The sequence below is a fragment of the Mixophyes fleayi genome, chromosome 2, assembly GCF_038048845.1.
Source record: "Mixophyes fleayi isolate aMixFle1 chromosome 2, aMixFle1.hap1, whole genome shotgun sequence".
In the NCBI taxonomy this organism is placed as follows: Eukaryota; Metazoa; Chordata; class Amphibia; order Anura; family Limnodynastidae; genus Mixophyes; species Mixophyes fleayi.
In genome coordinates this window covers 43,954,252-43,967,158 of record NC_134403.1, presented here as the reverse complement: position 1 = coordinate 43,967,158, position 12,907 = coordinate 43,954,252, and the positions used below count along the sequence as shown (strand labels likewise).

At 43.7% G+C, this 12,907-nt stretch overlaps 1 protein-coding gene across 3 annotated transcripts in view; it reads left to right on the top strand.

The window, feature by feature from the left end:
- Positions 1 to 12,907, top strand: part of RNF17 (ring finger protein 17) — a 187,592-nt gene that overhangs the window by 4,241 nt on the left and 170,444 nt on the right. For all 3 annotated transcript variants that reach the window (XM_075198887.1, XM_075198885.1, XM_075198886.1), the window contains exons 2-3: positions 10,095 to 10,189; positions 10,998 to 11,083. In XM_075198887.1, coding sequence (XP_075054988.1) covers positions 10,095 to 10,189; positions 10,998 to 11,083 — 181 coding nt within the window. The remainder of the gene's footprint in view (positions 1 to 10,094; positions 10,190 to 10,997; positions 11,084 to 12,907) is intronic.

Genomic DNA, 12,907 nt, shown 5'->3' with positions numbered 1-12,907 from the left:
ATAATAATTGTGTAAATGGCACGTTCTGACATCAGAATGCACTGATTATACACTACATATGCTTTGTTTACAAACCTATTTCTTGAAGTCCTACCTCTATGGGTTGTTCATGGCCGCAGCAAGTTGCAACTCCAAGGATACAACTTGTAGTAATATGTTTAGGAGACAGTGGTAGCAACATTTGATCAGACCCGGGAGAGCATAAAGAAAAGTAAGAGCAGGTGGCGAGGACGGCTGAACACTTGTGTAATGCCTAATTTCTCAACCATCCACTCTGGGGGATACTGCTACCATGGGGTTGGCACTTAAATAGTTAAAAACTAAGCTTGCTGCTGACTCCTCCCATCTGCAACCCCTGCTAGCCCCAGTTTAGTTTTGTATTTGCCGTTAGTTTAGTTTATTTTTTATCTTGCTTCTGTCTTTGATTTATTTATATTATTAGGGAGATGTAAGTGCTGCCGGACAGCGCTTATATCTGTAGCTGTCACAGGAGTATTGGGACATGTCCCCAATTTTTAGCACAATGACAGCCGCACCAAGTGTTCACTGTATTCTCCCAACTGGTCCTTGCTGCCAAAGGTGGAGTGCGCTGAGTACTGATCAGGTGAGCAGCCATTATAGGGAGATACCAAGTCCCCCAATGTGGAGGAATGGGGGGGGGGGGTTCGATCTCCCTCGGCCAGACTGAGGCACAACTGAGGACGGCCAGCAGTGACAGAGTGCAGGGAATCCTGATGACACACTCAGCACCGCGATTAGGCAGGGAGAAGTGAATTGCTGGACTGTGCGGGAAGTGAAGTCACAAGAGGCTCTCCCTATATGTTGGTACTTCCCAGAGTGGGAACTTTCGTGACAGTTCTCTCTGCATGACGGTCAGAGATCTGACACAGATACTGCAAGATACTTGGCAGGCTGCATGGACGTGGCTGACTACCTTTTTTCCTTCTCCTTTATTGTTGAGCCTCCATCAGTTAACCCCTCCAACCCCTGTTGGGGGTTAAATTGTTATATACTTGTCCTATCTCATGTAACACACTTATGAAATAGTCATTCCCTTCCTAGACACTTTAGACCTGATTCATTAAGGAGAATAACGCAAAAAAAGGAGTACGTTTTCTCCTGGACAAAACCATGTTACAATGCAAGGGGTGCAAATTAGTTTATTATTTTTCACATAAGGAGAATACTGGCTGTTTTTTCATGTAGCACACAAATACTTGATAGCTTTATCTTTACATTGACAGTTGAAGTTGATCTAGGACATGGCTGCCTGTTCTGTTTTTCCTTATTAAAAAAATAAAATATCTAAAAAAAATTCACAAAGGGAAAAGTTCACATGTTAAATTTTATACCTGTTAAGTGTGCTGCCAAACTTCCTGTGAGCCAGCAGGACCAGGCGTCTGTTTGTTTGTGTGCAGTGTGAAGCAGGGGCTAGTGGAGTGCAGGTGCTGTGGACCGCCACGGTGACAGTGGAGGAACCAGTGTGGGTTTCCTCGCTGGTACAGTCGGTGTCTATGCTAGCTCAGCTTATCAACAGAAAAGCAGAATCTGCAATCATGGCTGTGGGTACTTCTACATGGTCCACTCCAATTGCCTCGGCAGAGGCTGTGGCGGATATTTCAGTGGTGACTAGGGGAGACATGTCTCAGATGGTCTTCTGAAGAGGAAAGGAAAGAGGTGGAGAACTCAGATTCTATCCAGTTAGTGGACTGGGAGGAGAATGTAAAAAAAACAGGCATTCAGGACCTGGTTAGGCGGGCCGCCAGACCCTGGACCTTGTAGACACAGAGGATCAGGGGCTGTTTGCATGTAATAAGCCCAAGGCAGTTTGTTTTCCTCCCTCTGCGAAGCTCACTGACAGCAGAATCTGCTTGGAAGCAGCCGGATAGAAAGTTTTCCATTCCTCGTAGGTTTGCTAATCTCTATCCCTTTCAGGAACATGAAGCGGTATGCTGGGAACAAGTACCCAGAATGGATGCTCCAGTGGCCTGTCTGGTAGGTCATACCACATTGCAGGTCCCGAGCTCTGCGTTCCTCCAGACCCCACAGATAGAAAGGTAGAGAGTTCTCTCGACTATTTTTTTCTGCGGCTGGTACCTCGTTTAGACCCATGTTTTCTTCTGCGTGGGTTGCTATGGCTATGTAACCTTGGGCTGACCAACATACTGCTGGCTTGCAAGATTCAGAGCTACTTCCGATAGCTCTGCACTTAAAGGAAGCATCTGGCTATTTATATGAAGCGGCTCAGAATGCAACGTCCATTTCTTCCGCGGTAGCTGCTAGGAGACTCCTCTGGTTTCGGTTCTGGGATGCGGATGTGGAGTCCAAGAAGTCTCTGGAAGCCTTGCCTTATTCGGGATTGTGCTCTTTGGCCCAGAATTGGACAACCTGATTAGTCAGGCCATTCGGGAGAAAAGTACTCTTCTTCCAGTGAATGTCTCCAGAGGGTGGACTCCTAGGTTTGGTTCCTTTTGGTACTCCTTTCGTGGGAACCTGGATTCCAGAGGCCAATCCTCCAACAGGGGCAGGTTCCTGGGGGCAGGCACTCGGTGTTAGAGGTTACTTTTCCAAAAGGTGCCCAGCTTCCAAGAGTTCGGACAAGCAATCAGCATAACTGGAGCCCTCTCCTCGCAGGGGTCGCCTACAGTTTTTCATAGATCAGTGGGCATCGACCTCCCGAGACAATTGGGTTCTAGGGATTGTCACCAGAGGTTACATCATAGATGTGTCAGGACCTGCTCCTCATTGCTTCTTTGTCTCCTTCCACCCGCAATTCGGAAAAAAGACAGGCAATGCTTTACTCGGTCGACTCTCTTCTTTCCGCAGGAGCTATATGCAAGGTTCCAGACTCTGAAAAGGGACAGGGGTTCTATTCCAACATCTTCTTGGTCCCAAAACAGGATGACTTCTTTCCACTCATCCTCAATCTCAAGGGCCTCAATCAACACATCTGTGTGGACAAGTTCTACATGAAATCTGTCTACTCAGTTATCAACGGATAACTTGGAGTTTTGGCGTCCATAGATATCTGAGACGCATACCACTATGTCCCAGTTTGGCAGGGACATCAGTCCTTTCTTTGTTTCACTGTGGAAGTTACCATTTCCAGTTCAGAGCTCTGCCTTTTGGACTTTCCACCGCACCAAGAGTTTTCACCAAAATTATGGTGGTCATGGCCACAAACTTGGGGAATCTGGGTGTGAACATCATTTCATATTTGGATGACCTACTCATCAAGGTCTTCCCTCGCCTAATGCTTCCCTACGGTTGGTTCCGTTCCCGCAAGTTCCAGTGGGACCGTCTTCGGCAGTGGTCAGGGTCCACTTTCCATCTCGACTCTCAACAGATGAGTCTTTCCCTGGAGGCTCGATTTTCTTTCCTTAGGTGATTGGATCTGGGTCGGTACTTTGTTCCCTGATCCTGGACTCTGGTAACTGCGAACGCCAGCCTTCAGGGCTGGGAAGTGGTTGCACCCCGGCTGTGCTTTCAAGGTCTTTGAGTGGGCAGGGATTACTCTCTGCTGATCAATGTCATCAAATTAAAGGCACTGCATCTGGCCCTTTGGGGATCACAATCTCTGCTACAGGGCAGGCTGGTGCGTCTTCAATCCGACAACGTGACCGCTGTGGCGTACAGTATTCGCCAGAGAGGGACAAAGCGCAGTGGCCGAATCAAATCTTCACCTGGGTCGAAACCTTTGTCCCAGCAGTGTTCGTACCGGGTGTCGACTACTGGGACGCAGATTATCTGAGCAGGCATGCTTTACTACTGGGAGAGCTTTCCCTTCATCCTCAGGTGTTTTAGATTCTGGTCCAGAGATGGGGCCTGTTAGATCTGGATCTGATGGCCTCCAGGCACAATTGCCAGGTTCCCAGATTTTGCTCAAGGACCAGGGATCCTCGGGCGGCAGCGGTTGATGTTCTGACAATGGACTGGGGATTTCGGTTGGGGTATCTCTTTACGCCGATTCCCTTGATTTAGTGAGTCCTCAGGTGGGTACGTCTGGGAGGTCTTCCTCTGGTGTCTCCAAATTGGCCCAGATGAGTTTGGTATGCCAACCAGATAGCAGAAGGGCCCGGATGAGCCCTTCCTCTTTGTCCAGACCTGCTCAGGCAGGGGCTGTTTCATCATCCGGAACTTACCTCGACCGGCTTTAATGTCGTGGCTGTGGAGGCTGGTCTCTGGCGGTCCAGGGGGTTCTCACATAGAGTAGTGGAGAGCTTGATGTGAGCACGGAAACCTGCTTCGGCGCGCATATACCACAGGTTGTAAAGTGCTTAAATTAGTTGGTGTGAGCAGCGTTCCTTCAAGTCAGGCTTTTTCTAGTTATCCTGTTTTTTGTCTCTCCTGCAAGTGGGCGTTGAGGCGTGTCTTAGGATGACTTCTCTGAAGCTCCAGGTGTCTGCTCTCTTGTCTTTCCAACGTCTGCTTGCGGTCCTTCTGGATGTTCAAAGTTTTCTCCAAGTGGTGTTGCGAATTCAACAGCCATACTTCTCGCCTCTGGCTCCCCGGGATTTAAATTTGGTTTTGGAGATTCTTCAGAGGTCTCTCTTTGAATCTCTGATTTGAGGCTATTAACGTGGAAGGTGGTGGTTTTGCTGGCCATAGCATTTGTACGTAGGGTGTCAGAACTGGGTGCTTTGTCTTGTAGCGCTCCATACCTGGTGTTTTGTGAAGATAAGGCAGTCCTCAGGACTGTTCCTTCTTTCTTACCCAAGGTGGTTTCAGGGTTCCATTTTAATCAAACCATTGTGGGTTCCGGCTTTTAGGGAAGGAGCGTCCTCTTTGGGGCTTTCTTTTCCTGCGTCCTTGGATGTGGTTAGGGCCTTGCAAGTTTGTGGATAGAACTTTGTCTTGTAGAAAGACTGATTCCCTCTTCATTCTTTGATTTCCAGAACAGGGGCTGGCTGGCCACCAAGCAGATTATTGCTCGTTGGATTAAGTCCATGATTAGGCATGCTAATGAGAGCTCGAACCGGACTGTGCCAGGGAGGATTATAGCTCATTCCACTCGTTGAGTGGGGGCATCTTGGACCGCGCACCATTGTTCTTCTGCGGATCAGCTTTGCTGGGCGGCCACCTGGTCTTCTGTTCATACCTTCACCAAGTTCTATCAGTTGAATGTTTTCACGTCATCAGACGCAGAGTTTGGCTGCAGTGTCTTGCGGGTCGGGTATCGGAGCTGTCTTTCCCTTAAGGGGCTGCTTTGGAAAGTTCCCATGGTAGCAGTGTTTCCCAGAGTGGATGATTGAGAGAAGATTTATGTACTTGTGTTAAATCTTTTGTTCTGAATCCATCTGGGGGTCACTGCATTCCCTCCCTTTTGCTCTTCTACTGTGTGGTCTTGGTTGTTTGGCCTTCTCTCTTTGGAGTTTAGTATTACAATGAGGCTAGCAGAGGGGAGGAGTCAGCAGCAAGTTTAGTTTTTAACTATTTAAGCGCCAACTCCATGCACCCTCATACAACCCCATGGTAGCAGTGTTCCCAAGATGGTTCAGAGAGAGAGGTTTAACGTAAGTACAAAAATCTTCCTATTTTATCGTTTACAGCAGTAGGTTTGTTAGTATATATACACCGTTCAGTCACAACATTTAAACCACCTGCTTAACAATGATGCCAAAACAGCTTTGACCAGTCGCGGCTTGGACTCCACAAGAGTCTGGCACCATGATGTTAGTAGGAGATCCTTCAAGTCCTGTAAGTTGTGAAGTGGGGCCTCCATGGTTCAGACTTGTTTTTTCCAGCACATACGACGGATGCTCGATCGGATTGAGATTTTGGGAATTTGGAGGCCAAGTCAACACCTTGAACTCTTTGTCACTTTCCTCAAATCATTCCTGATCAATTATATACAAAACCAGGTGCGTCAAGGAAACCAACCGCAGTAAATAAGTGTATTAAAATTAAAGCGGGCTTTGTCTAAAATACAAATAGTATTTTATTATAACCAATATAAATAACAATACATAAAACTCGAATAAACCACCAACAGTGAAATAATATTAAAACTACCCCTAAAAGAGGATATCTGTGTATATAATATTGTGCATGTCTGCAAATGCAGAAATAACAATAAATTTAAATGGTAAATGTTTATAATAAGGTCTTCAATCTGGAGATTAGCTTACAGATGTTCTTGTAAGAAACAAAGTGTGTGGCCAGTATACTTTGTAAATAATCAAAAATCCTGAATATGTGTGGATAAACCAAGGATAACAATAGCGATGAAAATTAGTGCTAATAGCACCTTCAGATCCAGTTCTTCTATATAATAGGGTGGCTTGTATCATCTCTGCGCCCCTTATGTTCATAACCTTTCTGGTGCAGGGAGAGGGTATCCAGGTTGTTAGGGAAAGTCCTTCCCCTATAAAGTTCCAGCAGCCGAGGGAGATGTTGATTGCCCCAATCTCTTGTGCTTCTGTTTGTAAGGGTGAAGGAGGACTGATAAGCTCTTTTGAAAAAGGAATTGTTATCTGATAGTGTAATTTGTCCAGTTTGTAGCTTTAAAGAGATCTGCTATTTCAGGCATGCACTAATCCTTGTCTAAACATCTATGAAGTAATGTAAGCATGGGTCCAGCACTGGCACAGGATCAGCTACGTTAAGCAGCTTGTCTTTTTAATTCAGGGATATGAATACATTTTTTGGACTTCACAATACTAATGCACATCACCGAGGATGCCTCCACAGTATCCTGTGGAGTGGGACAGCTGTGTGTGTGTGTTTTTTTTTATTTTTATTTTCTCTCCTCTCACCATCTCAATAATGTCGCTTCCATTGTGGAGCCCTCACTCCCACATCTGTCCCTGCCTATGGCAAAGTAGGCTCATGGCAGCCTGGCCTGAGGAGGGGGTATGGCCATTCCAGTTTGTCTGCAGATTCTGTGGAAAAGGTACAAGCATTCTTCGTCACCCTCTATTGTTCCAGGTAGTCCTAGTACTCTGGTCGATCCTTTGATCAATCCAAGCCCCTTCTTTGATAGGGCCTATAAGTACTTGCTTTATTGGCATGGCTCTTGAAGCCATGATCGATTCTTAAGCAAAATGAACTTTCGTTCCCTGTTATCTGGGCCATGCTGCGGACTTGGAAGCCATCTTTTCCTAGGTTTGTTACAGGTTGGTAACCCTACCTAACCTAGTGGAATTCTAGATTTGCTTTATTTCAGAGGGGTGTAGAAAAAGCTGTGGCTTTGAATTCTTTCAAGATGCAGGTTTTCTTCCCTTTTCAGTGGTTTCTTTTAAATGCCAGTTGGTACTGCTTATATATGTTAGTGGTTTTACAAGGAGTGGTTCACATTGGGCTGCCTTTCGTCTCCCCTTTTATCTCTGTGGGACCTGAACCTGGTCTGAAAGTCCTGCAGGGTTGCACTCCCTTTTTAGCTCCTTTTTTCTTCTGTTCTTGTCCTGTTTTCTTGCAGAAATGTCATTTTGTTTGATGGCTATTGTTTTGACTAGGCTAGTCTGAGATGATCAATGAAACAGGATCTCTTTCATCCTAAGGTTGTCTAGTTTTGGTCTCACTCCTTTAGCGTTAAAGGAGTGCTTCACTTCTTTAGTGTTAAAGGAGCAAAGCTCTGCTTCTTTAGCGCTAGAAGTGTGATCGGGTTGTCTGTGGCTCTATCTGTCCAGTACTCAAAAAAACTCCATTGCTTTGAGTTGTTCTATTTTGTGGTAAGTTTTCTCTGGACTGATGATGCACTCGCCCAAGAGGTTGGTCCTTCTTGGGCGGTACATAATGACGGGTTGGTGTACTAGGTTTGCAGACCTTACACTTGGTTGTCCCTGCATACTTTTCCCAAATTTTATAACATGAATATTGCCTCCTCTGATGAGGCTTCCAAATTAATATCCAAGGTGGACTTCTATACTGTTTCCTCATCACTATTTTGCAGACCAAAGCACAGATCACCTCCATAGGGCAAATTCAATGTGAATTTAAATATAAAAGGTCACAAAAGTTAGCAATCCTCCCTCTCTGAAGGCTGTCTTTGGTAGGAAAGCTAATTTTTAGACATTTCTCTGATCCTGTTAATAGTGGCTATTTGACTTCCCACCATCTGTGTCCCCTGAGATGGAGAGAGGGTTGAAACTTAACATGCTATCATTGTTCCTCTACAGCCCTGGAGAATGGAATTTAACAGCCAGTGCAAAAATCTCATTTTTTTAATGCAACCCCTGGATTGTGCCCACTTGTGTTAATACCTTATTTCATTTATATGTATTTCATAGTGGAAAGTGAAACTAGAACAAGGGATGGGAAATAAACCTGTGCTTGTTTTCCAGTAAAAAAAAAACTAAAACCATCAAAGGACCTTTTGTAAGGCATTTACTTGAAATTTTGTTTATCCTCGAAAGCTCTTGCTGATGTTATGCGACAACTGAAAAACAGTGTTGGAGAATTGTTCACTGTAGTTGGGAAAACTCCTTACATTTCAATCAACGTTACATCCTTTAGCCATGGTTGCAGGAGAAGGAGCTAGGCAGGGTTTAATTGCCCACCCAGACTTGGCACCCAGACTTGGCACTGCCATGAGTTGAAGGCTTTGCCCCTTGATTAGAGGGTTTAAATGGCAGCAGATCAGAAGTAGGCACTATGCTTTGTGAATGTTCTACTGAGAAGAAAATACTTCGGAAAGGAGGATGTAGCAGATAACTTCTGAATGTTGTGTTACCTATGCTGGGCTAGGAACAAAGTTTACGCACCTAATCCTTACGCAGTCAGCTGAGCGGGTGGACGATGCAGGTGTGAGGTGGCCACCTTAACTAACAAGTACCAGCAACTGCATGACCTGAGTTTGTAAGTGAAGCACTTGTGCTCTTTTCTTCTTTGGCAACACCAAATGATGCTTGGGATTCGGTGTGCGCACTGTATAGACTTTTCCCGTGCAGCCCCCCTTCTCTGGAACGACCGCCATCGTTCCATCCGTCTCTCTCCTACTCTGTGCTCCTTCAAACGTGCACTCAAAACTCACCTCTTCCTCAAAGCCTACCAACCATCCACTTAACCCCCATCTCCTCCCTTCAGCTCGTCCTCACTTCTCTCCCCTTGCTTCAACTGGCTCCTCTTCTGCCTGGTCTGTTTACCCTGCCTTAGGATGTAAGCTCGCATGAGCAGGGCCCTCTTCCCTCCTGTCTCCTCATCCATTCTTCTGCTCCTTGTAGCCTGCTTGGAATTTCTGAAGTAATGGTACTTTTTGTTCATTGTTCTGTATGGTTTCACCCTGTATAGTCTACTGTTCGTACTGTGTGCGGCGCTGCGGATACCTTGTGGCGCCTAACAAATAAATGATGATAATAATAATAATATTTTACTCCCTAAAGAACACCAGTCCTGTTACTGAATTTGAAAAAGATCTAAGTATATGCATTCCAAATCAACACAACTTTATAAATCCATTTTTGTTCTTACTAATGTAATTTTGGAGAGTGGTTTCTTTGGGATAGCCATTTCCTTATCCTAGGAGTAATATCCTTTGATTCATATGTATAAAAAAAATATATTCCTCTAAAAAAATTTTTTAAACCGTCCAAAAGCTTTACGAATACAATATCTTCTTTGCAATTCTGGTATATCTGTACATCCACTCTGCTTCTTACAGTTTACAAAATTAAGCCATTTGACTTCATGTTGGTTTTTATTTTAATAAGTAATTAATCCTTGAATTTATAAAGATTTACAATCCTTAAGGTGATATCTGACACTTTATTGATTTTTCTTAATTTTTTTAAATTTGATTTGTAAATAATGGGTGTTAGTTTTCAGTGCTGTTTGTATATTTTTTTTTGATTCCTTACACACCTTTAACAAGGCAGGGTTTAAGTGCCCACCCAGACTTGGCACTGCTATGAGTTGAAGGCTGCGCTCTTCCCTCTGTAATCCGGTTATAGATGAGTAAATGCAGTGATTTGCTGTAGCCTTCTAGTGTTTACATGGTGGATGTGGCCCTATTGAAACAGAAATGCTTCTGCAAAACTGGAGACTATCTAAAACGAACACTTGGATTTTAGTAAAACCCTAAAATATATGCTGTCTAATACATTACCTTTTGCTAGATGGCACTTAATTTCTACCTTTTTGGTTTTGTTTATTTACAGGAAGCTGTGTGGAAACATTGCAGTGTGGACATTACTTGTGTGATGCATGCTCTTGTAGGCTGGAGCTATTAGATACCATATGTCCTCTGTGTGAGGTAAGAGTAATACAAAATATTGCAGAATAATGGCGTGTTTATAGTAATAGAAGACAAATGTATGTATTACTTGTCAACCCCATTACAATACTCCTTGAGAGCAGTTTGGACCAAATATGGAACTGCTCAGCAGAAAAATAGAAATACAATTGACGGCAAGTGGAAATGGAGGGGGCAGTTAGTGAATTGCACTAGAAGATGAAAGGCTCATAGCTCTTAAATGATGGAATATATATGAGCAAATCCTCTATACTAGATCACTTATTGCCCACTTTGCTCCACTCGCACAAGGTTATGCTGCAACCTGTGGAATTCCAACCATACATAACAATATGCACTGGAATGTATACCCAAGAATGTTTGCACAAACACATGTTTACTTAAATATACTGTTATGTTATACAATTAATCAGACACACCAATTTTTTGATTTGCGTTGGGTTGCAGGTATCGTCGATCATGTGGCAGAGATGAAATTGTATCTGTATTGTGGCCCTCGTGGGTCTAATGAATCAAAGCTGGGATTAGCTGTATCTGCCCTTCTCACACTGAAATTGGTGCTTATAGATTTTTATCTTGACTTGCTTATTTTCTCCTTTATCTTTTTTTTTTTTTTTCCTTTTACCTGAAATGATGGTTGGGTTCTTTCTCTACTCCATTTTGTGGTAATAAACAGATTTGGTGCCTGGCAGCAAGCAGTATATTGGCAAAGTCTTTTCTTTTTTTTTTCTTACACTTAATAAAACAAATATTAATAGTGAAGTTGTATAAGTGAAAAAAAAAATGTATATTTTGTTTTATGAAATAGAGGCCTGAAACAGAAGACTGTGAAATTTTAAGCTGTTCTGAAGACTTCACTTTCGAGGCAGATTGTCCTGTACAGCTATTGGAAAAGTAAGATATAAGCACTATGTGTACATTACCTATCTGTTAATTTTGCCTTTATCTGATTTTCATTCTTCCTAATGAGGAACAATGGAACACTGAGTCTAGAGTGCGGTGACAGCACCTTGGGCACTTTAAATTTACTGCCAAAAGCTCAACCTTCTACCCCTCTATACCCCATTGGCTGCCTGGAACTTCAGTTTTTCTAAGTGACCACTGGAGCAAGGCGCTTTGTTTAATGACCACGGGCAGTTTTGTTTTTTTTTAATATTTTTAAGCTTTTTCTTTGGCTGCTAAATTGCTTAAAGATTATCTCTGTAGCACTGTACACGCTTAACTACAGACTGCTGTAGAATGTCGAGGGCAAGCAGAGATACATGGGTCGTTACCTCAACCTGCGCGCTCCCAACGTGGGATCGGGAGGACCCGATTACTTCTGCCACAGATAGTTTCTTGGATTCTTGTGCAAGCCAGCTCCATTGGGGTCTGGGCCTGGCATCAGACGATGCAGCAGAAATGTATAGAAATGGCTTTCCTGTGTGCCAAAGAAAAGGGGCGAGGGGTTGACAGTTGACTAAGGTTCTGTTGTGGTGTTAGATCTGATTACTGTGCTGTTATGTCATGTCATTCATGTCACTGTTATATTTATGAAAATAAAATTGTGTTTTATTCCTGCTACTTAAATATATCTATCTGAAAGATGATTATTATATTATACTTTTATTAGTTACAGTGTAATCTCTCTAATTAGGTCCTTATTCACTTTAATTTCTTGGTATTCATTGGTGTCACTGGGGTGCCGCGGGCCAGCCATAGACAAAAAAAAGAACACAAAAACTTACCAAGCCGCGCGGCTCCGGGACCCAGCATCCTCCTCTCTCCCGCAGCTTGTCACTGAATATCGGCGTCAGTGACAAGCTGCGGGAGCGAGGAGGATGCTGGGTCCCAGAGCCGCGCGGATTGGTAAGTTTTTGTGTTCTTTCTTTTGTCTATGGCTGGCCCGCGGCAGAGGAGTGAGAGGGAGCGTGACAGCGGGGCAGAGGAGGGGGGGACAGCGGGACAGAGGAGGGGGGACAGCGTGAGAGGGGGCATTGTGTCTGGATGCAGAGGGGGCATTGTGTCTGGATGCAGAGGGGGCAGAGTGTCTGGATGCAGAGGGGGCGTTTTTGCATACAACTAAATAAGTATTTCTGTCCTGACCTAAATACTGCTCAATAATTTTGGAGGGGTGCCTTGAAAAAATTTGGCGACTCTAAGGGTGCCACGAACTGCAAAAGTTTGGGAACCACTGGCATAAACTATTAGCAAAGAAAATAATGTATGCTGTCTTGTGCAGATTTTTTTCCCCAAAATAAATCTTGACAAATACCACATCCTTTTTTTTTTTTTTTCTTTTGTTGTAAATCTTATTAAAATTAAGACATGTGTTGAAGTCACATAGTACAGAGAGAAACTGGTATGCAAGTGGTACTCCTTATTTTAAATGATTTAATATGGTTTATGAGAGGGTGAAATAGTCATCTTTATGGGTTCAGTCAAACTTTGTAGCTACTAGTACTAGGATTTCTGACTACCAAGTGGGTATCGCTCATTAATGAGAGGACCAAAAAGTAGTGGATGTGACAGATGCCATTGAAAGTAAAGGGTGTGGAGATAAAGTAACAATACCTATTTTTATGACTGATAAAATAGCAGCAGAAATATATTCTTGTCTATGGTGTCATTTAGCTTGATGAGAAATTAGCACTGTATTGAACTGGATAAATTCAATTTACACGCTTATTAGGAAAGGAAATTAAGTATTGCAGTATATGGGGGTTTTCCATATAAGTG